General features: G+C 32.9%; 1 protein-coding gene across 13 annotated transcripts in view; it reads right to left on the bottom strand.

The window, feature by feature from the left end:
- Mpp6 (membrane palmitoylated protein 6) overlaps positions 1-25954 on the bottom strand; it is a 93071-nt gene that overhangs the window by 4877 nt on the left and 62240 nt on the right. For 12 of the 13 annotated variants that reach the window (XR_004514736.1, XM_033757301.1, XM_033757307.1 and 9 more), the window contains 6 exons: positions 22804-22935; positions 20282-20381; positions 19848-19916; positions 18061-18222; positions 7039-7241; positions 5858-5986 (listed from right to left, as the gene is read on the bottom strand). Coding sequence is in view for 12 of the 13 variants with exons in the window: in XM_033757301.1 (XP_033613192.1) it covers positions 5858-5986; positions 7039-7241; positions 18061-18222; positions 19848-19916; positions 20282-20381; positions 22804-22935 (795 nt within the window). In the remaining variant the exon portion in view is untranslated. The remainder of the gene's footprint in view (positions 1-5857; positions 5987-7038; positions 7242-18060; positions 18223-19847; positions 19917-20281; positions 20382-22803; positions 22936-25954) is intronic. The other variant, XM_010628241.3, reaches the window with a different exon arrangement.

Below are 25954 nucleotides of genomic sequence, written 5' to 3'. Positions count from 1 at the left end.
CACTGTATTTTTATATACTCTACATATTTTTCTTTTTTTTTTTTTTTTGGTACCAGAGATCGAACTCTGGTCCTTGCCCTCGTGAGGCATGCGGTGGAACCACTGAGCTAAATCTCCGGCTATACTCTACAAATTTTTAATGGGTTCCTAGTAAAGTGACTACCATGTTTCAGAACTGGTAGACATAACAATGAATAAGAGAGAGAGCTGTTGCTTCCTGGTTGGGGAGACAGATAAAAGACAAATGAACATAAAAAATTTGCAAGTTTATTAAGTAGTATTAAAAAAAAAAAACCAAACCAGGCACAAAGGATTTTAAAAGATCTACTTAGAGTAACTGGAAAGACATAAGCAAATAACAGTTAAGCATATAGTAGGAAAAAGAACATCTTTAGGCAGAGAGCAGCAGTGTAAATTCAAGAGGAGGGAAATGGCCCAAGTATATCTGAGATTAAAAGACCTTGAGTGGGAATGTGATGTAAGTGCATAAATGAAAACTGATGGTAGTGATCCATATCACAATAAACTGCTGCCTGGATGATGATGATGGTGGCAGAGGAGATAGGAAAGACACCAGTCTGGAAATTTACTCTAGTGTTAAAATCATCAGGATTAGCTGATGGGCTACATGTGAAAAACAAGAAAATGAATGGATGAAGGCTAGCTCTTACGTTTCTTGAGTAAATAGGTGTCTGTAGAAAATACAGAGTTGAGTAGTAGGGAGTGAGCATGACTTTTGAGAAAACAAAGTATTCTATTTTGTTTATGACAAGTTTCAGATGTCTGGGAGACATCCAAAGTAGAGATGTAAGTAACTGACACATCTGGGCCAAATAAATCATCAGCGTAATAATGGATGTCACTGGTTTCACTAAGGGAAAGTATAGAGAGAGAAGTGGGTTCAGCCACTAGGCCCACAGTACCCAAATACTTACTAATACTTCCACTGAGACTTCTAAGTAAATTTGGCACAACTAAAATACTCAGGATCATAGATATATGAACAGGTCATAGTTCATCATTTTTTTTTTTTTTTTTTTTTTTTTTTTTTTTTGGTACCGGGGATTGAACTCAGGTCCTTGCACTTGGGAGGCCAGCAGAACCACTGAGCCAAATCCCCAGCCCAGTCATAGTTCATCTTGAAAGCAAGTTTTACTTACAGTTATTATTAATCTGATTAGTTTAAAAAAAACTTTATAATAAAAGTGGAGTATGCTATACAGGTAGAAAAAGGAACAGAGAATCCAAAGAGTGATCTCTAGAACATGCTGACTTTTGAAAAATACAGGGAAACTACTATGTATAATAAGTTACCTTTTATATAAGAAATGAAAGAAGTACAGTATGTACAGACATACTTCCTAATGGTAAAAACAGTTACCAGAAATGGCTACGTATATAGGTGGAAGGAAAAGAGTGGTAAAGATAAAGAAAAGCTAGATTTCTTTTTAAGATTTACATTGGAATTATGAAAATGTTATATATAATTATATGACAAAATTGAAATGAAAAAATAATACATAAAAATCAAAACAAAATGAAATAAACTTGTGTTCAAGTTGATGGCTTAGTCACACAGAAAGGAATTATTTCAGTGATTTTAAAACTAAATAATTTGACATCTAGTGGGATATATCCTCAGAGCAACTAAAAAAGCCTGAAACTTAAAACTTTTCAATAGTCATATTGTTAATATTGACACTGCTATTCAGAAATTATATCTGTGTTACTTCATTTATATTTATATAGGTTTAAAATAAGAAATCATTATCAGGAACCAAGACTTTCTGCCTAAGAGGGCAAAAGGGCAATGTGTGGTCAAAATACTGAAGTAACACTAATATAAAATTTGCACTGGAACTATCAAGTTGAACTAATGATGTATATTTTCTTAAAAAGAAAAATATATCCTCTCTCTGAACACTGAAAGGTCCAGAAACAATGTCCAACTGAGTTGAATGCATACCCTCAGTGACTAAATTATCTCTAAATATCATTTCTCACTAAAAATTCAGGTGTTGGGATGGCTGGTTCCATTTCTGGACCAGGAAATGTGTTCTACAAAGAAGCAAAGAATTATCAAAGACTACTGGGATTGTATTAAAGATATTGAGAAGCCAATCTGAACAGGCTCCTACTAGCTGAATAATCTGAACATCAAAAATAAGTGATCTAAATATGCAGAGAGGGAAGTAAGTACTACTACAAGTGACTTTAAAATAGAAGGATAGTCTAAAGATAAAAAGAATTGTGGGGGGGCTGTTCATAGTAATCATACCCACTGGTGGAAGTGTTGATATACTTATTCTCAGTATTTACACGATGAATAAAGCAAGAGAGCTATTATGTGATAATCTAATGTGTCTAGTGTTTATGAGAATTCTGACACTCAGCCTAAGAAAAATTAGACATATAAAAGAATGGGAAATAATATGAATTTATAATATAGTATGCAGTATGAATTTATATTTTATTTAAACATACAAACAGAAATATATCCTAGGTCTGTGTAAAAAGGCCTAGCTAGCAGCATTGATTAACCATATGACAATGTGCACTTCTTGTATTATGTCTTAAAATACTATTTACTCTAAAAGGAACCTGGGCATCTTGGAAAAATGTTGGGGCTTCTTGGCCTACAATTGGAAATGTGTAAGATGAACATGGAACATCTCTCATACTAGACTGGAAGAAAGCTATTCAAAACTATCAAGCTCATGGAAAAAAAGGTCTTAAAAGCAGTGTAGTGGCATAAGCTTATAATCTCAACATTTGGCTGAGGTAGGAGGATCATGAGTTCAAGATCATCCTGAGCTACACAGCTGGTTAGCTAGTTCAAGGAAAGCATGGACTATCCAGTGAGACCTTCTCTCTCTCTCTCCTCTTTCTCTCACACACATTATTAAAAAAAGAGTCCAAAAGTTCTTAAGTGTTAATTAAAATGAGCTTCTACTGGTCAAAGATAGGACAGTTTGAACAGCAATAAAAAGAATAAATGCCAATAAAGGAAAGCTTATCAAATAAGTTTAAGAACCCATGCACCACAAACATAAAAACAAACAAGCCTCATTGGTCACCTGTCTCTCTTGGAGGCTCTGAGAGGACAAACCTATTATTTTGAAAACTGATCCATAAAGGAGCATTATTAGACAAGTGCCATGCCTTTCCTATATGAATTGCACCTCACAGTAATCAACTAGTTCATGAGGAAAATAATAGTATATAAAGGACATTGGATTGATAACTTAAGAGTAGTACCACTTTGCCACTCCAAAAAAAAGAATATCTGATCCAGGCAAAAAAAAAAACAAAACAAAAAAACTTGCAGAAATCATTAGATGAAAAATTACCTGGGGAACTTTTAAGTCAGGCAAACATCTGAACCCACTGCTTAGCCTTATCATAAAATATGGCACAACCTGACATAAACTCAGGATGTAATAAAATGTTCCCTTTTACTTATTCTACTTTATGAAGTAGTCCTTGAAGTTGTCCTTTGTGTTTTTAGTTGCACTGTCCTGTCTGCCTTGCTGTCCTGAATCAATTCAAATACAGTGGTATCTCGGGTCATGAACTTAATTTATTCTAGTTGCAGAACTTGCAACCAAAATCGTGGCAAGAACTAAGTTCATGAAATGAGGTACTACTGTATTTACCTTTGTGGCTGTTACAGCTTGTATCTAGATGTTCCCTCAAAGCCTCATGAGATCATAGGTGGGGCTTTTGGGAGCTCACTGGATCACTGGTGTGTGATACTGGATTAGTCCATGATAGGTTTATTAACTGGATGTGATGTTGGGTGGTAAAGCCTGGTGGGAAGAGGTAAACTATTGTAGGCATGGCGTGGAAGGTGGGAAAAAACTACCCAACAGGACTAGAGATATTTATATTGAGCCAGTAGTAGTACCTATTCCACTAGAACAGAAAGTCTTATTACTAACAGGCCATTTTCTTTAACACTGTAGAATAACAGACTGTAGATTGAGAACTACTTGGGTCTTATCTAACAAATTTTAAAAGCAAGACCTGAAAGGATTAAACTATTCCAAATAACTGCACCTCAGAACAAAACTCATAATGTCTGTAAAAAAAAAATTATCAAGGTTGCAAAGAAGCAGAAAAGCATGACCCAAAATGAGAAAAATAAGTCAATCAAAGCAGACTCAAGACGGGAGTGGTGGCACATGTTTGTAATCCCAGCACTCTGGAAACTGAAGCAGGAAGATCTCTGTGAGTTTGAGGCCACCCTGGGCTACATAGTGAATTTAAGGATAGCTTGAACTACATAGTGAGAGTCCATCTCAAAAAAAAAAACACCAAGGTGTGGGGGGAGGGGCAGATGAGAATGTTACAATTAATATACAGTGAGGACATTAAAAAGTTGTAACTATTTTTTCACATATTCAAAATGTTAAGTAGAGACATGGAGCAACTTGAAAAAGAACTAAGTGAACTACTAAGATCTGATTTCAAGGTATATTATCAGCTATATGGTGGGAAGAGGTGTGTGTGGGGTTTGGTGTGGCTACCAACAAGCACAGGGAAAAATGTGATGATGGACACCTTCATTATTTTGTTGTTTTTTTTTTCAGCTTTAATGAGTTTATTGGTACATTTTAGGGATACAGTACAGTTATATTCATTGTTGGGATCTTGTACCTCTACATGACAAGTCTTGGTTCTCATTTTTTCCCCCTTGTCATTCATTATTTTGGTTGGGGTAGTTTCACGAGTGCAAACATGACTCCAAACTTACCAAACTGGACACTTTTAGATATGTATAGATAATTTTATGTCAATTATAACTCAAGCTGAAAAAAAAGACTTAAAAGACATTAAGTAAGTTCAATATGACCAATTAAGTAAATCTTCATCTCATTCTTTAAGATCATCTTCAACTCATTCTTTTTTTTCTATTTTTTATTTTTTGCAGTCCTAGGGATTGAACCCAGGGCCTCATGCATTTTAGGCAAACACTTTATCCTTGAGTTACAGCCTTATCCACTGCGTTGATCTTATTTGGATCCTGATGTAAATAAATCATCTATAAAATATTATAAATCTTAGAGAAATTAAAATATAGACTGCATACTATTAAATGTTGCTTAATTTTTTGCACACTAATAGTGCTACAAGCATGTTTTCAAAAGTACTTTAAGATAAATACTAAGGTATTTATGGATAATATAAGATCAAAGGTTTGCTTTTTCAAGGTTATGTAAGAAGTGGAGAGAGGTCTAACTGAAACAAGATTGGTCTTGTGGTGGGAACCTAAAACTAGATGGTGGGAACATAAGAGTTCATTTCTTCTCTCTTTTGAACATATGATCTTAAAATTTCTATAATATGAAAAAAGAGGGAGAAAAATAAAGCATGTAGCAGAAATCAACAACTACTTCTATCAGTAATAAACTATATGAGGAATAGGTTTGTTAATGGTCTTAGGACTATTTTCTCATTAAAATGAGACAGCTGGATTAATATTTACATTTTAATACTGATTCTTCTAAAAAGGGAACTATGCTTTTGGTTTAAAATAAAGTGAAAGGAGGAGAGAGGAAAGGGGGGGGAAAAGGGTCAGTAGGTGTTATGTACATGTACCAACTCCCCATGATGAATGTAATCATTATGTACTGCAAACATGTACCAATAAACACTAAAAAAAAAAAGTCAACAAGGATTCTCAAGTAAAAGCAATACTGTTCTAACAATACCTGCTGAATAAATTTTTTCTTCTATAATATCTTAGTGTGTTTATTTCCTAAGTATGAATAGATAGGATTAAACATATCCGAAAGAAAGGAAAAAGAAACAATTTAGCTAAAATAAAATTATTAGATGGAAAAGAAGTGTTCACCGTCAAAAGCTTGGTAGTGATTCCTGCATCCACCACAGCCTTGTGCATGGCGCGTAATGTCTCTAGCTCTGGAGCAGCAATAAACACCACATAGGGCATGAATTCGGATGTCCTCAACACCTTCAGTGCCTGTGTAGAATAATTACAAACCAATTTATTTAATATTGGTACTTGAAGTCTGCTATCTTTTAGTATAAATCAAATCTATCTGCCTTATTTCTAAAGATTAAGGACATATTTTACTACCTGTCTCCTGCTTTTCTGATGCAGTAGTGTTTTCCTAAAACAGTGATACACTTATTTTACTGTAAACTCAGTCTCACTACTCTTTGTTCTCCTTGAACAAAAGAAAGTATAAAATTTAGTGATCCCCAAATTATTATGAATGACATAAGCTCTTACTGTAAGAATCTCTTAATACTGAAAAAGTAAAAATAACCTCAGGGCTGATTAGCTGGAGAGTGAATAAATGAAAAAACCATGCTATGAAATATTATGCAGCAGTTACATAGAAAGAAAATAGCTCTTCAGTGACTAACATGAAAAGAGCTTCAAGAAATACTGTTTATCAAAAAACTAAAGAATCTGTATAAACCTCTTCCATTTATGTAAAAAGTAAAAGCACTTGCAAGTGCCAGGTCCTGAGTTCAATCCCCAGTACCAATAAAAAAAGAAAAATGAAAAACAAAAAATCCATTAATTTTTACACATTTGTTTTTAAGGCACACTAAAATTATAAGAAATGACTAATACCAAATATTTATATTTATCTCTGAGAAGAGAAGTGAGGTTGGACTGAGTGTAGAGGGGTAAGAAAGGATGAATGAAACAGAAAGGGGCTATAAGAACGAAATGAATATTGTGTGTGTGAGATGGGAGAGTGATTTTATTCTTTTAGATTATAGCCATACTGAGTTTTAAATTTAGCATTTCCTAACATAGGTATTTATTATTTGAAGAAATAAATACTAATACTAATAAATACAGCCTCTGGTGACTGACTGAATATTTATTTAAGCTAGCTAGCTAAATAAGGTTCTCTATCACCAAAAGATAAGGAAAAGAGCCACCTTCCCACTTTGAAAAAACAACATTCTTACACTCCCCCCACACATACACACGAACAGAACCTTATCAGGAAAGAAAATTTTAAAAATATCTCTGGAATCCATGCAGCTCACTTGTGGGTTGACATCCAAAATACAAGTCCGTCCAGTTTGGACAACTTCAAGGATAGAGTCAATCTTAGTTCCATAGAGATTTCCTTCATATTCCCCATGTTCCAAATACTTTCCAGCTTTAATATCTGCTTCCATTTCTGATCTTGACACAAATTTATATGCCTGGCCATCTTTTTCATCTTCCCTTGGTTTCCGTGAAGTAACTAAATAAAATAATGTTGAGAATTTGTACAAAGAGATTGCAGGGTATAAAAAACAGTACTAAAATATACAAGGTGACCTCTGATTTAGAAGTGTTTAAGAGGTAGTCCTCCACATAAAATTTGTCTCAAAAGAATGCTTTTTAAAAAGTCCTTTTGAAATTCAAAAATGTTTGTCCAGAAGCAGAGCCTTAAATGTTTCTCTTAAAATCTTAAGTACAAGGCCTGCTGCAAATATCTTTGTTATCTGACTAGCAGTCCCCTTTTTTCTTAAAAACCCTATTTCCTTTCTTTCTACTGTAATATTTCCTAATTAAGTACCCAAAAGGTGAGCAAAGTTCACTTAGTTGATAACTATCAATTTTACATAGTTGATATAGTTTTATATAGTTTACATAGTTCTACTCACAAATGATCTATCCTTTATCCCATCTAAAGACCTAAACTTTCTTTTGGCTTACTGCTTACTGATATTCCCAAATAATAAATGTTCTACTTTATACTGGAGATAAGTGAAGTTACCAACCAAATTATTATTATCTTCTTGTTAGCCTCCTCTACTCTGACCAGACATGTTTCCTGAATGGAAAGGAACAATCCAAGCCAAAACTCAGAAGAGGAGGATTCTTTTACACATTTTAGAGTTTTGAATACTTGGTCTATGCTTGGAGTGGACTACTACAATCTTACAAACTGTTGCAAAGATGTACTCTCCGACAACTCTGTTAACAGTAGCTTTGAGGAAGATAAGTTGTTTGTTATGTACTGTTTCAAGCTTGGCACTCATTTGAGCTTGACTGGATGAGACAAAAAATATTAAACTTCCAGTAAGCACTTATTAAAGTAGAATATCTGACTAAATCATGAAGTACATAAAATTAAAATTAGAAGTAATCCAAATTAAGTCGACAGAGTTTTTACTATTGAAAATGAATATAAGGCACAAAGAAAAATTTGAATTTCAAACTGAAGTTCAAGAAAAAATGAACTTCAAGCTCAAGCCCAAAAATAAGGATTAATTTATAATGTGATCATTATGCACAACAAGATTCCATTTTGTCCCTTGTTTTCTGGCTCACTTTCAAGGTTAATCATTCTAGACCACTATGGACTATGGACCACTTTTGACTAACTTCACTTATCTTCAAGATGCTGTCATGGCTTTCCATACAAAATTATGTGATCTAGTCTTTTGGAATTATTCAACAAAGATGGTATGCTAAATCTCCTAAGGCACCTTTAAATTTTCCAAATAAGTACATACTGGGACTTAGCACAATATCTATAAACATAATTTTAGAAGACTGATGTTTCTTTGTGAAGCTCTACAGTGAAATCATATATGAAATGTGCTGCTTTTTAGAAGCCTTTTTTTTTCTGGTACCAGGGATCAAACTCAGGTCCTTGCGCTTGCAAGGCAGGCAGCAGAACCACTGAAGTAAATCCCCGGCCGAAATGTGCTGCTTTTTAAAAAACATGTAACACACATCTACATAGATGTCACCTCAAACACATTGATACAGTTTTGTTTTAGTGTATAAGTCAGTTTTAATTACAACCCCATTCTCTATTGAGTGTTAAAAAATTAAAAGAAAAAAAAAAGAACCCCACTCCTATATTTCCATGTTTAGATACCACTTTTCTATTCCTAGAACAGAGAGATGAGAACTGACTACAATTGATTCCTTAGGCTTATATGCTGAACAACTAAATGTGATTTTGTAGAAGTAAATTTTGGGGACTGGAAAAATTACAAATTTTAGTAGGAAACAATCAGAAATAATTCATTTGTTATTAATGTTAAAAGCAAACAGGACTTATAAAATAGCTTATTCTCCCAAATAACAAAGTTTTTCTATTTTAGGGTCATTTTTTATGTATTAAAAATTAAACTGTCTTAATGCAGTGATATTCATATCCTTTGACAATGTGTAGTACAATATTGTGTATCAAAAATTAGGCAAGGAGGCTGGGGATTAAGCTCAGTGGTTGTGCTGCCTGCCTCACAAGCATGAAGTCCAGAGCTTCGTCCCCAGTACCAAGAACAAAACAAAATAAAAAACAATTAACAAAAAAATTAGGCAAGGGGCAGGGATTTAACTCAATGGCACTATGCCTGCCTTGCAAGTGCAAGGTCCTGAGTTTGATCTCCAGTACCAAAAAAAAGGGCAAGATCTGGCAATCCTATTATTAGGTATGGGTATATACCCAAAGGAAATAAAATCAATGTGCCAAAATGACATTTGTATTCATTCCCATGTTCAATGCAGCCTTATTCATCAGCCAAGATATTATATTGCAGCCTTATTCATCAGCCAAGATTTGTTAATAACTTAAATGTCCATCAATGAACCACTAAGTTTAAAAAAAAAAAAAACATGGTAAACAGAGCAAAATACTATTGAATCTTAAAAAGAGAAAGGTTGATGTATGGATGGATATATGTAAGTTTTTCTACATAAAAATTAAGATTTGAATCTCCACTCAAAGGTCTGTCAAAAGTAAAATAGTGAGTGTATCTTCCTGGAAATTAATTTGGCACTAGGCAATCAAGAAATGAAAACACTTACATTACTCTTGATCTAATACTTGTACATTTTGTAGTTATATATTCACATTTTATCACTTTACAGAAATACAGCAGTAATGATTTTTTTAAAGTACCAAGTTTCATACATATGTGGGAATATTAAGAAGCTATTAAGATTAACTGTTTTAAAATTTAGCATTTTAACCATTTTTTTATTTAATTTTTTTCCTGGTACCAATTGAATTCAGGACCTTGCACTTTTAAGGCAGGCATGGCACCACTGAACTAAATCCCTGGCCCAATTTTTAAAAGAATCACTATGTTGTTTTCTTCCCTGAGCACACCATTTTACATTTCTAGCAGTAATGTGCAGAAAAATTCCAATATTTTTGCACCTTCACCAACACTACTATGATTTAAAAAAATAAAGAAGCCTTCCTAATGGGCATGAAGAGGTACATCATCATGGTTTTAGTTTACATTACTTAATGAATAATGATGCTGAGCAGCTTTTCATGTGTATATTGGCCATTTTTATGTCTTTTGAACAAATGTCTATTCAAAATGCCACTCTAGCCATGTAATTGGTTAGCATGAGGTACATATATTCAAAATGACAGTAAAACATACCAGAACCTATGGGACACAACAGAACAGTCATAAGAGGGCAATTTACTGCAGTGAATGCCCATGTCAGAAAAACAGAAAGAGCTCAAACAAATAACTTACTCATACACCTCAAGGTCCTAGAAAATCAAGAACAATGCAAATCATATATCATAACCAATTAGGTTTCATCCCAGGGATACAGGGATGGTTCAACATATGCAAATCTATAAATGCAATATACTACATAAACAGAAGCAAGGACAAAAATCATATAATATTCTCAGAAGATGCTGAAAAAGCATCTGATAAAATCTACCATTTATTCATGATAAAAAAAAACCTTGAAGAAAATAGGTATAGACAGTCTTTATCTCAATCTGATAAAAGCCATCTACAACACATCAATGGCCAAAAGCATTAAATGGAGAAAAGGTGAAAACTTTTCCTCTAAAATCAAGAACAGGACCAGAATGTCTGCTATAAATCCCATTCATTAGTTCATGAAACATTAGCCAGAGCAATCTGGCAAAAGAAGTAAACAAAAGGGAAATGGATAGAAAAGGAAGAAGTTAAATTATCATTATTTGTAGATGATATGATTTTCTATATATAAGACACCAAAAACTCTACCAAAAGAATCCAAGAATAACCAAATTGAGTAGTAGAGCAGAATACAAAGAAAACACTAAAAAACGAGTGGCATTCCTATTCACGAATAATAAACTGAGAGAATTAAGGAAACAATACCTTTCACAATAGCATCAAATAAAATTAAATACTCAGGAATTAACCTAACCAAGGAAGTAAAAGTCCTCTACAATGAAAACTACACTCTGAAAAAGATCAAAGAATATATCATAAAATGAAAAGATATCCCTGGATGGGCAGAACCAATACTGTCAAAATGGCCATACTTCCAAAATTGATATACAGATTTAGTATAATCCTAATCAAAATAACATTTCCTACAGAACCAGAGAAAACAATCCTAAAATTTATATGGAACCATAAAAGATCTAAAATAGCAAAAGCAATTCTGGGCAACAATGGCAAGGCAGGAGCCATCATAATCCTGCACTTTACATTACACTACAAAGCTACAGTGATAAAAGCAGCATGGGGTAAGCTAAACAAAACATAAACAAACACCCTGTGGACAAATGGAATTAGAGGATGCAAAAGCAACTCCAGGCACACTAAGGTAACTGATCTTTGACAAAGGGGCCAAATACTTTCACTGGAGGAAAGCTTCTTTGACAAGTGGTGCTGGGAAAATTGGCTATCCACATACCAAAGACTGAACCTAGACACCCATATTATTTATTTCTCACAAAAAAACTAAAATCTAAATCTAAACATTAAAACAGAAACAATCTGTTGGAAGACAAAATATATAAAACTCATATCTGGTAGATAGGATGTTTTAGGTAGAGTGACTAACAAGAGCAAAAAGGCATGATTGATAAGTCTGAAGAGGAAATTAGTGTTAAACAAGGAAAAGGTATGCAAATTTGATCTGAACAATGATTTTACTTCTATTATGAATTCTATCACTAGAAGTTTTTAATGCTTTATGTATATAAACAGAAGTTGAATGGAATTTTAACTGTAGTCCAGTAATTTTGTTCCAGTCCCAAGTAGGTCTAGGAACGATAAGGATCTGTATTCTCATCTTTCAGAGTTTTAATAAAAGTGGCTAATCTGGTCCTGGAGTCATTTATTTAGCCACTTCTACCTTCTTTATATTCAAAAAGAGTCACAGGTTCAGGGAGATGACATTGCTTTCTTCTTATCCTTTCTCCACAGTAAAATTATTCTCCGAGGAGAATTCTGAAGGCCCATGATGATATGTCATAGAAGTCTGGCTGACTTGTACTCGGAGAGTATGGCAAGGCAAGAATGATTTTCCTCTAGGCTAACCTGTGTATGTGGGTGCCTCCAAAATATAGCCTGCTTGGACTGCTATGAAGGTACCCTGCACAGAGAGACAATTTTAAAACTGCAGAAAAGAAAATAGTCTGCTTTCAGTACCCACTAGTTCTACATTTACATATTCAACCAACCATGCTTGAAAGATGTTCAAAAAAAAATCCCAAAACCAGTAACAACAAAAAAATCAAAAAGAAAAACTCAAAATAAACCAAAATAAAAAACTAAACTGCATTTGTACTGGCCAGGTACAGACTTTTTCTTGTCATTATTTCTTTAAAAATATAATATGCTGGGGATTTAGTTCAGCGGTGCTGCCGCCTGCCTCACAAACATAAGGTCCTGAGAGTTCAATCCCCAGTACCAAAAAACAAAAAACAAAATGGGGGGAAAAAAATCAAATTTATTATATAGTCTAAGAACTTAAAAAAAAAATCAGACCTCCCAAATTTAAAGACCCAATCCAAAAATGGATATCTGAAATGAACATTTCTTAGACAAAGAAATAGAAACAGCAAATAAATATGAAAAAAATGTTCAATATCACTGGTCATTTGAGAGATGCAAATGAAAATAATGCTGAGATTCCACCTTACCCCAGAAAGAATGGCTACTATCATGAAATCAACCAATTACAAATGCTGGTGGGGCTGTGGGGAAAGATGAACCCTGTTCTACTACTGGTGGGAGTGTAGAATGGTGTAACCACTGTGGAAATCAGCATGGAGAGACCTCAAAGACCTAGGACTACAGATTCCATTTGACCCAGTTATTACTCGGCTTGGTATCTTCCCCAAAGAATTAAAAGAACCATATCACAGAGATATATGTGTACCCATGTGCATAGCAGCACAGTTTGTAATAGCTAATACTTAGGAGCAGCCCAATTGCCCATCAACTGGAGACTGGATAAAGAAGTATTTTAAAAAATGTGTTTTAAAAACAATGTATTTTTAAAAAATAAAATGGAGTACCATTTAGCCATAGAAAATGAGAGATTAGAGACATTTATAGCTAAATGGATGCACACTGAGGTCATACTCTTAAGTGAAATAAACAGGACACACATGTGTAAATACCTAATAGTTTCTCTGGTATGAGAAACTGAAAGTGTAAATAAGGACTGAATAGTTTCTCTGGTATGAGAAACTGAAAGTGTAAATAAGGACTGAAAAGTATAATAGGTAATGTGAACCCACCTCATAATTTTCCATTGGGTCTTATAGTTTTGTCTCATTGTGTACCAGCCACACCACACGGTTTGACTGTATAAAATATCTTTGAAAAGTGGGGTGGGCGGGCAAACTCACTTTTTGGTCCCCCTTCTGGTCTTAGACAGAAGCTTTCTTTCCTTCAATAAAATTTTCCTACTCTTAAAAAAAAAATAGGTAATGTGAAATAGGAAGAAAAGTGGCAAAGGGGAAGGAGAAGTAGGAGGGAAAGCAGGGAATGAATTAATATGAGAAAATGAAAAAATAGAAACAAAGTCTTTGTAAATAGGGAGAGGTGGAAGGGTTGAAGGAAGGTCAGGGTAATGGGGAAAAAATAAGAACCAAGATACATTATGTAAATGTGCGAATTTCCAATGATAAATGTCATTATATTGTATACCTAAAATGTACCAATAAAATTAATTTAAAAAATACAGTATGACAGCTGTTCATGTAGCATTCGTATTTAGGTATTATAAGAAAATGAAATGATTTAAAGTTGACAGGAAGATATGCACAGGTTATATGCAAATACCATGCCATTTTATATGAGACTTGAGGGTCCGTGGATTTTAGCATCTACAATGAGTAGGAGGGATGGTCTTAGAATCTATCCAGGGATGACTATAGGAAGTACATATAAGTGTACAGGAACTTGGTATAAGGGTCCAAAGGTCCTTGGAGATTATAATGCTCTTGCCAGGAAAATGTACAGTATGGAAGTATCCATAGAGTCTTCAAAGAATTTGCAAACAGGTCACATTGAAGAGATGTATTTGAACAATCAAGACATAAAAGACTTCAATAGGCAGGATTTTATAAGACAGCACTTTCCTTTAGTGCCCCTCCATCCTGTCCTGCTCCTTAGAAACCCAAAGTAGCAGAGGATATGTGAAGGGAAACTAGCAAAATAAACTATAGCTTACTCTTCATAATGCAGGTCTTGAGCTACAGACTAGGAAGAAACTGTCAGTAAGAGAACACAGATGAACAAGACTTAAGGTGTGAATTACGACCAGCTCCTCTGTCCTTTTTTAAATACCTGAGTGAGTTTTATTTATCAAAGTGATACAACTATAACTGAAAGTGACTAGAAAGTTATACTCAATTTTTTGTGAGCTTGAGGCTGGCCTGAACTACATAATGAGAAAAACAAAACAAAACAAACAAGAGCACTGAGAAACTTCTAAAGCAATAAGACAATGAAATAAAGACAAATAAAATAAATAGGGCAAAGAATGAAGAGAAAGGAATAATTAATATACAGTTCTGTACAGTAACTACCTTTGGAGAGATGCATAACTGAAAGCTAAATTGAAATTCTAGGTTGCAAGAACATTTTGGGTAGTTTATTACTTATTTTTATCACTACTATTATTAAACCAGCTTTGTTATATATGACATGCCTTAATTTTATAAAGACGAAAAAAATTCAAAGGGAAAAAACCTTGAAACTAAGATGAAATGAATACAAAAGAAAAAGCAAATCCTAGGACACGATAAGCCATATCCCATTAAAACTAACTTCAGGCAACTGACTGTGAGAAGCAGAAGCAGCTACAAGTTAAGGTACTGGAAAGGAATTATGGATGAGAATTGGGCTGGTTTATTCCACACAGGAACCAGGAAATGACACGCTTTTTCAGGGCAAGATACTAAAAAGTTAGGGGGGAGTAATTATGCATATGGATCAAGGTGATTTGTATCACCCCTTCCTTTATCTTGACTAGAGAATATTCTCAGTAGTAATAATCTGGAGATTCTTCTCTAGGGAAATAGCTGCCATTTTTTTTCCTTATACCAACATTTTGGGCTTCTCCAATAAATACCTGGCTCCTTGCCGTATGCTAACGTAAAGCTAGGCCCAAGTACACAAATATTCCAATCAGTATTAACACTTTAAAGTCTAGATCCACAACCAAGGATTAGTACATACTAAGAAAAAAAATCATCCAACATGAAAGAGAAAGCACAGATATACTATAATCAAGAAAAAAAGTAACTCAGAAGCAGAAAACTTAGTTTAAAAAAAATTTAAAAATAATTATCCTATGTAGTATTCTTAAGTATATAGGTTGTTATTCTTTTTTCTTTTCTTTTTCTTTCTTTTTTTTTGCAGGGCCGGGATTGAATTTGGGACCTTGGGCTTACGAGGCAGGTGTGGTGCGACTGAGCTAAATCCCCAGCCCATAGGTATATAGAAGAGAGTGCTTATGAAAATAAGACAGAGAGAGATACAGACAGACAGAAAGAAAAGAAAGAGAATAAAAGAAAAAAAAAGATGAAAAATGATAATACTAGGTGGGGGAAGACTCAACCGAAAATAACCACAAAGTGAAAAATATGATTACCATGATAATTACTCATGAAAGATAAAAAAAACATGGTAATCTTTAAAGAGTAAAATAAAAGATAAAAAATGAGAACTATGATTAAAAATGAGAGAGAATTCAAGATGTTCAATGTCTCAGCTAACTTGAACTTCAGAAAAAGTAAACTGAAAACAGAGATAAATCAAGAAATAAGAAAACTGTCCTGAGCTGAATAAATCTGGAGCTTGATACATACACTAATCATCACCACAATAAATGTAAAAAGATGCGAATACAAGCACATAATTATTAAATTTCAGAATACCTAAAAAGATAAAAACAAGGCTGAATATCTGTGAACGAAAAATCAGGTCCCATATGAAAGAACAGGAATTGAAATAGCATTGAACTTTTCAAAAGAACTGGATTCAAGAGTAGTCTTTTAAATTTTATAATCCTAAACTTTTGCTTTTCAGCTAATCAATCAAATACAGTATAAAAAATATACCTCTTCCTGCGCAGCTTCAAGAGGATTCACTTCAGCAAAACAAGGCAATAAGCCAAGTTAATACAAGCATTCATACAGCTTCACCCCAGAAAAACAAAGAAAATACCCTAGTAGTAACAAATGCATAGCCAGAAGAGAGAGTATGTAGTCCTCACTGCAAAGGGAAGACTCAAGGTTATGAGATAAAGGCCAGTCTTCAAGAAGAAAACATGACAAACTGAGTGAGTCTGGTTCAAACAACAATATATTGTAGCACATGTACATAAAGTCAAGTGAAAAATGGGGAAAAAGACTGTAGTGATTGCTGGATAGCAGGAAAGGAAGTGATTCCTTGAGGGAGCAAAATTGAACTGAAAATATAATTATTTTATATTAGAAGGGTAGTCAGAAAGTCAATAGGTAAAGCCTAAACTAGATAAAGCAGGAAATAGCAGATTAAAGACATTACTAAGAAATATGGAAAACTACCAAAAGAAATGGCAAAAAGAAGGAAAAGCAATTATTTTGGTAAGCGGGGAAGAGGTAGGGTCAAGTTTTTGTTCTTAAGAACTACTTGCATAATATATCTATTCTGCACATGTTAATCTGACAAAAATAAAAACAAAGTTCTTCATTATTTCACATTTGCTACTTTAAAATACTTTTGTTGTGATGAAAATTTTTTCTATGGGTTTAACTAGGATTAATCTGAATTTAGTAATTTACAGTGTTTACAATGGAACCCAAAACCTTATTCTGAAAGGATACATGAAGGCAATGACAAGGTTATTTCCTAATCTCAAAGAATTTTAGCAGTAAGATGACTCACTGAAAATTAAACCTCAAAGCATAATGGACAAAAACAAGAGAAAATTCATTTAAAAGAGATGGGGGTGGCCTTAGATTAAGATTTGACTGAAAAGAGTCTTACAGCATTAATACACTTAAAGGAATACTGCGTTAAGAGGGAGGTGGACAGCAAAAGGCAACATTAATTTGCCTCCTGCTTTGTTTAATGGAAAGAGCAAAGGATTGTGCATTTCTAAAACACAGAAGAAATTTATAGCAGTCATTACAATGTCAGCAATATCATACAACTCTCAATCTAATCCACTCATGAAATATACTTCTGACATCATTAACTTTCTATGTAAATATGCAAAAAATAGGGGAAAATGCAGACCACAAAGTGTTTGATTCATTTATTGGTTGTACTTATTATTAGTATTAATTTTATATATCGATATCTGTAATTTTAATGAATGCCATTTGCTGTGGATGATGAACTGTTCTTGTGCTATCAAAACTCAGGTTTTATGATCTTGTAGGACTGAGATACAAGCCACTCCACATAAATTCACAAGAATAATACTACCCGAGTGTGTCTGAAGATTTGCTATATATTCCCCCTTTTTATACTAGAATAGGCAAAAAATATAACCTTTCAAATACATATCAATTTTACTAGAAAACATTAAATTAATAAAAGTTTTCCACAACTCTGAAATACTTGCATTTGACTAATATTTCTGGAATGAATAGTTTGGAAAAGTAAATGCCACCAGAAAGCTAAGGGAATAGAACTTTTGCAATATTTTATGACAGCTATAGAATTATCAGCTTTTTAAATATTGCCTATGTAATTCATTTTCACTGCCCTAATCAAAATTCATTAGTATTACATCTGCTTCACAAGCATACTCTTTTCCACCAATAAATAGAAAAGAAAACACAAAAGACTTACATGGCACAGTAGTTCCAAATCTAGTGGGATTCAATACTATGAATCTGTTTTTCAAGCTTCTTCGGCCCACACCTTGAGCTCCTATCAATACTAACGTTTTTCTCTGGAAGGGGGGCATTTTGGCTACCTCCTCATATATCTGGATTTCATGACGATCAAATTCTAAATGTGAAAGAAAATGGGAAAACATTCAATTATATTTTATATACATAAAACCCTGTTACTCTCCAACATAGTTGTCTTGACAAGAGTCACTTGAATTGTTCCCACTTAGCACAGATTTGTTTTCACAAATCTCATAAAGTATAATAAATTATTTTATAGCTTGATTTAAACATCTGTTCCCATGTATTTGTCTTTAAATTTTACCTAACAAAGCTAGAAACATTCCTATGTTTAATCCTTATTATCACATATTCTATCTACTAACCACTTTTTATTAACAATTCATTAGTAAAAAGAATTGCTCTAGTATAAATAATCAAGTTACAGACCAGTTCATGTAATTTATATTAGTAAGTATACATCAGGTATGGAAGACAGGAGTACACATAGCATAGCTGCTTAAGTTGCATAGAATAATGTGTTTCCAGCGACATAAATGAATGCTGTGTAAAATTTGTGTAGGTAACATATTAACATTCAAATATTAAGATCTTGAAATTTATGTATAAAATAAAATACAGGGTCCAAATTATTTTCAGTAAAAACACATTCCAAAATATAATCTTTGTCAAATGAGAAAATCGCAAATTTTCTATTTTGCAAGAATGCTTTAGGGACATATATTTAATGAAAAGTAACATCAAAGTGAATTAAAAATATTACCTATCATTACTGTTAGAAGTCTCAATCTGAGGTAATAACACCACTTCTTCAGGTTACTATCTCAACCATTCTTTCTCTACAATTTCTTCACAGATTAAACCAGCAACAAGAGAGAGAAGGCCTGTGTCTCCCTCCTATATTATTTCCTTTGTGTTGGCTTCTTTAGTTTATTACAAGTATAGACATAGCTCTTAAGTCAAGAAAGTACTTTGTATAGAGTAGTTTCCATGTTTATTATTATTTTTTTAAACAGGGAAGGTGTACCCAATCCAGGTCTCAGGTTTTATTAATTTTTTAAAAACCTTTTCCATCTTATTGAAGTATAATTGATAAATACAAATTATATATGTATATTTAAGGTATACAAATTGATGTATTGAGATATCTGTACACTGAAAAATGATCTTACAATCAAGCTAATTAACATACCCATCACGCACACAGTTATTTCTTTTTAAAAATCTTTAAGACTAAAAGATTTAAGAAAGAATCCTTTTAGAATACACTAAGATTCATCTGGTTCAATGCTATTTTCCCACAAGTCTCAGGGACAATGTTAGGGCAGAAAATACTTTTCCTTAATCCCAGTTCTCTTAGTATCTTCTTTTTATCTCTTCATATAGAGATCCTGCCCTTTAGGAAATGGTCATTAATTACTTTCAAAATTATCTAAACAGTTTCAATATTTATGACATTGCTCCTAATCAGTACAAGTATAAAACCTAACAGCACAAATCCTAACCAGTTCATTTTTTTGTTATAAGCTATACTTACAAAACAAAGTACAGTTACTATACGTAATATAAAGATTTAAATAATTTATGTTATTGTTCACATGCCATATTCTTGCAATTAGGTATTACTTTTATTTAAATTCATTTTAAATTATAAATTTAGAGCTTATACCATATTAACAGCATAAACTGCTTAGACTTTTCACAAAAGTATTTCAAACATACCTGCATTTCTGGTTGTGAGATACATCATCTTTTTCTTTTTTTTGCTACTTATAGTTCCACAAAAAGGGCCTGAAGAATGACAAGACCAATGTCACTTAAATAATACAGTAAGACTGCTCTGTCATATTCTATGACGTGAGAAAATAATTTTCCCAACGTCTCATCCTAGGAAACCCAAGGCCCAGCAAGAGTGCCTTAAACCACTGAATTTTGCTACTCTACCAGGAGATGGCAGAAAGGGATCAAAAAGATTACTTTGGAAGAGAAAGCAGATCAGAGTGATTAATTCAGATAGATTTTAAATAAGTTCATTTATTTATTTAGACAAAAGAGCAAAAAAAAGAAAAAAAAAAAGAAAAAAAAAAAAGAAAAGAAAAGAAAAGAAAAGGTAAGCACAAAGGTCTGCTTGTTACTTATTATATGGAATTCATCACCTGAATTGTCCCAGTCTCTTCTAACAAATGCTTTTCTCTTCTCTTCCAGGAACTGGCTTGGAATGAGACCAGCACTTCCTCCCTCTTTCACATGGCTAGCCTAGAATGAAATCAATACATTATATATATCTCAGTGATCAAAATTTGAAACCATTTTTTAGTAAGTCAGGAAGCGCTTAGAAAAAATAGTCACATTTGCCTTTAAAAATAACTGTTAGATTTAACTTCACAATATTGTTGGTTAAGTTATTTAAACACTTTAGGATCGAGGAATCAGTTTGCACCTAAAATTCTTTGTACTGTATATGGCATCTGGCAGTGAAATTCTGAGACCAAAATACAAAGGTACATACAGGTTCCTTAAATTACAAAAGCTTTTTATTTATAAGACTTAAGTATTTATAAGTTCAAGAAGGGAATGAAAGAAATGCTATTTTATAGTATGATGTGTTAAGAGCAAATTTCAACTAGCATTCTTTAGTAAGACAGTTACTAACAACCCTAATCATCTCTATTTCTCGAGATAAAATCAATGAAAAGCAGACAATATAGGGAATACAGAGATCTCAATTTATACTAACAAGAATCTGAATATTCTATGAGATAAAACTTCATTTATTCAAGGTCAAAATCTTCTAAAGTAAAAAATAACTGATATTTAAAAATGGTGGTTTAAGAACTGGCTATTAGTGGACTATCTCACAAAGTTAGTATCTTATCCTTATTACTGGCATAGAAAATTTGGTATCACTTTTAGCAATATTGAAAGTTAGAATTAAAGTAATAGACTGCTAAACTGGAAAAAGAGACTGAGATAATGGTGACAGGATTAGAAATGAAAATTAAGAGATAATGACTGATTAAAAAAGAGAGGAAAAATCAGAAAAATTCAATGAACAGCCACAGAAAGATTTTTAAAATGAAGGTTCTAAGAAATTCAGTAGGTATCTCTCAAAATTATGATTCCATTTAACTTACCATTTCTTAAGTTTTCTTACCACATAGTGCCCTTATATATAAGATCTTGATTTAAATTGCAGACACACTGGTTAGTAAGACTGCTCTCACACTATGAACCATTTATCCTTAGAAGCCAATATAATGTATTAGAGCTAATATGAGTTTTCAGTAACATCTCAGTTAACATTAGAGTTTAGTGCTAAGATTTCCTTGGTTCTTTCTTCTTATACCTGTTCTTTCTTTTCTTTTTTTGGTAATGGGGATCAAACTAAGGACATTGCACCTGCAAGGCAGGTGCAGTGCCATTGGGCTAAATCCCTGGCCCTACACCTTGTTTTGTTTTTTTAATTGAGTTTATTGGTACATTTTAGGTATACAGTACAGTTACATTCATTGTTGGGATCTTGTACCTCTACATGACAAGTCTTCTCATTTTTTCCCCTTACCCCTGCCCTCCCTTCATCCCCTCCTCCCCTCCCCATCTACAAACACTTTATTTTCATCTTTTCAATATCTCACATTTTTTTCTTTTCCCTTATTACCCTTCCCCTACCCATCCCACCTTCCCTACACCTTTAGCTCCTTTCTTCTCATTTCTAAATGACAGTAATCTTATTAGGATCTTATGTTTTATTGCAGATTATTCACACCAGGGAAACTATTCCATATTTGCACATGTGTGACTTATTTATTTCACTTAGGAGTATATCTTCAATATGTATCCATTTTCCTATGAATGAATCTATTTTCTCATTCTTTATGGCTGAGTAATATTCCATTTTATAGAAAAACCACATCTTCTTTAACCAGTTTGTTTTTTAATGAGACTGACATTTGCTCTGATAGTTTAAAAGATTTCTGACTTTCTGATTTGTTAGTTTCTCCAATTCTCAACACTGTGATTATTAGCTTATTGTAAATAATTGCCAAAACAGACTTATTACTGCTTCTAGAGACTTCTTAAAACAATATTAGTATAGGGAAAAGAAAAAACTTCACATAAATTTCTGGAAAATAGGGTGGGGAAAATAAAATGATAACATGCATCTCTTTCCATATACACAGGTTATAATCCAAATCAAAACAAAATTGATGGAGCAATTTCTCAATAAATGTGAGGAGGTGGGCAAACACATTTATGACCTTAAGAAATCATGTTTTAAAACTTGTCATGAACATATCTGGGAGTGGGTGGGAGGGAGGGAGACAAGCGTTTTCATTAAACCAAAACTAAACATTCATAAGGGATGACCTCAAGTAAGTTTTTGCACAAGAGCATATGTTAATACAGTCACCCGTGTGAAATAACCAATATGCCTAATCCCTAAACCAACAGGACAGAACCACAGGTGGGTTAATTCTGCATTTATTAATAGCTACTCACAAATCCCTCTCAATTTGGTCTTCTGTCCACAAAATTAGTAGCCATGTTGCAGGAACTGTTCATGATGGAAAAATCATTGAACAAATGCTAATACCTTCTTCCTGAATATTCAGATACAGGCCAGATCTAAGATTAAAAATAGAAAAGCAGTTATGGAACTTTTGAGATGCATACTAACCTGCCACCAATTTGGATCTTCTCTGTTTACAATCTGAAGAATTTCTCCTTTGGAAAACTTCAGTCCTGCCTCTTTGCAGGGAATGAGGTTATCATTGTATGGATTGTAATCAAAATGACACTTCACAAATACCTAAAACACACAACACAATGAAAAATACTACAGATTTATCATCTGCCACTGAATTTTTGAAGTCCTTTTCAAACTACGGTGATTTAACTAGAATCTAACAAGTGTTTAATACTTCTGATATTATAAATAAAAATCAAATTATTAAAATATATTGATAGAATAAGTGGCATCAGAACAAAAAGAAATATTGTATCTAAAATGCTCTTTTTTTTTTTGGTACCAGGGATCAAACTCAGGACCTTGTGCTTGTGAGGCAGGCAGTGGCACCACGGAGCTAAATCTCCAGCCCCTGTATTTAAAATGTTTATATTTTAACTTCTAAATTTTAGTCAACAGCCTGACAATCATTCTCTTCCACCATTGTTCTACTTTCCCCCAATCTTTTCATTTGATTTTCTAACCACCACTGCATAACTTTTAATACAATTAAATATCACTTTCCAATTAACATCCTGAAATAATATATTCAGTAGATTTAAGGCATATATTTCAAATATTTTAGGACTGACTTTGTGAAGAGGCTCTGAAACCAATACAAACAGAAGTTCTACTGAAGTCAAATATAAAATATACTTAGTAACCTTAAAAAATTTAAAACTCAATTTTAATCTCTAGTAATATTTTAAAAAATATTTATATTAGCCAAAATAAGAAAATGTTTTTAAAAAATTATCTTATTCTGATTTATACAATTCAATCAGCATTAAATTGTAAAACAAATACAGAAAAAGCCTTTCAACCATTTTCCAATTTAAACTCATTTAAATATGTACATTGCTAGCCATGAGTGGTGGTGCACACCTGTAATCCCAGCCTTCGGGAGGTGGAGGAAGGAGGATTGCAGTGAGTTCAAGACCAGCCTGGGCTACATAGTGAGTTCCAGGTCAGTATCAACTACACAGTGAGACCCTGTCTGAAAAAACCAACACCCCCCAAAAAAAGTACATTTCTTTTAAATCTGCTTTATTAATAAGTCAGTTAACACAGCTGGCTAAGGTTTCTAATATTTGAAATCTTTTATTAACTTCCATTTGAATTCTAATTAAAGTAAACATATCGCATAAACAATTTGAGACTCAACGGTAAGTTCAGATCAACTGCTTTCTTAAAATAAGAATAGCCTCAGCATTAATCAGTCAATAAACCTTAAGAAGCAGGAAGGCACACAGTTAGTCAAAAATACCAATGTTATTTTTCTATTTATCATATACTTCTACAACTATAACCAAATAAGAAATTCAAACAGTATAAGCAGATATTAATGTGGTGAACACTAACATGACTGATGGATACTAAAATAATTACCAGTAAGTTTGGGGGCATGATACAATTTTAGCTATATAACATTAGGTGATTTTAATAGAAAGCATTGAGAACATTTTCAAAAACTTTGAAAATGCTAAAAATCAATGCTTAAAAATCAGTAAGACAATAATTTTTTTCCCTGATAAATATCCAAATGCAAGCATTAACTATTGGGGATTGCTAGAATGTGGCTAACTTCACAATGGCATGCTGCTCAACATTTTGGCAATGGAGGAAAAAAAAACAAAAACAAATTTAATGAATATAAATTTGGTTGACTAATAAAACAGCAAAACAATACCAGAGAATATTCTGGAATGACATCATACCTGACGGATGTGTGCTGGATGCCTCTCCATATTGATGCAGCTCTAAAAATATATTTTCAATTGCATAAATACAACCAGACTTCTAATTTATATATACTGACTTAACAAAATATATACAAACCACTGTTCTATTTTATTACTTCACTCATTTCGTAAAGCAACTCTCTCCCTAATTACTTGTCCACAGGTTGTCAATTGTAAATTACAGAAGCAAAAAGAGGCCATTTGCAATGAGGCAGAGAAAAGGTTTTGTTATTCAAAGTTACAAAAATATCTCCAAATTCCTTATTTCTCAAGAAAGATACAATGAATGAAGAACTACATCTTGTCACATAAGCATAAATTTGTTTATTATTCTTTTTTGTTGTTTATTAGTCTTATGTTTGGGACAAAATATATTTAATTCAGTATAAATTTAAAATATTCTCTCCCCTATTCCTCTCAAATTATTCTGGAAATTGCCATTGCTTATGGAATATAAATGTTTCTCAAATATATATGTTTTCTAGAAGAAATGATATTTTTAACATTTATTAAATTAATTTTGGAACATTACCCTTAGGCTAAAAATCTTAGATTAACCTGGTCTTAACTTTTGTGAATTTTTTCTAAAAAAATCAATTAGTCCAACCTTTGATCTATGTACTTTGTAATGACATTAGAATTACTAAAGAGTTGATTAAATTTAGCATAATTATATTTTATCTTTATCTCACTTGTAGACTATCCTGGTTAACTGCCATTCAATAAAGTTATCTACTAACATCTTTTAATTACTAACATCTTTTAACTTCATATTATTAAAAGAATTGGATGACCAACAATTTAAAGTAGATAAACAGAAAAGTATAAACAGCTCTTAAACATAGATTTTTCAATCTGATTCATAACAGAAATAAAAATTAAAACTATAGCATATTATTGGTAACATTTTCTTCCTATCTGATTAACAGAAATTCAAACATTTGATACATCCTGTAGATACAACTATGGGTTTATTAGGCATTTTTCTAACAAGTTTATGAAAGAATGGTTTAATCCCTTGGGATGACAATTTGGTAACAGCTATTAAGATTACAACTGCATAAACTCTGATCAACTTCTGAGAATGGATTTAAAAGTTGTGTCATTCAGATACGTGCAAAATAACTTATACAAGACTATAGCTACTGAATTATTCTTAATAGCAAAAGATTAGAAGGAACTTAACTTTGACAACTGGGAATTGGTTAAATATCTGATGATAAATCTAATACAATACATAGCTGTTAAAAAGTGTGTTTGAGTGTGTGTGAGCTTGTGAGTACAGAGGCAATCTACGTACCAATAAGGAAAAATCCTTAATATAGATGGTTAAATTAAAAAGAATAAGGTCCAAAATAGCA

Source organism: Fukomys damarensis, unplaced genomic scaffold (genome assembly GCF_012274545.1).
Source record: "Fukomys damarensis isolate Sample0158 unplaced genomic scaffold, DMR_v1.0_HiC HiC_scaffold_4, whole genome shotgun sequence".
Taxonomy (NCBI): Eukaryota; Metazoa; Chordata; class Mammalia; order Rodentia; family Bathyergidae; genus Fukomys; species Fukomys damarensis.
The sequence above is the reverse complement of the archived record's forward strand: the minus strand, read 5'-3'. Positions and strand labels throughout refer to the sequence as shown.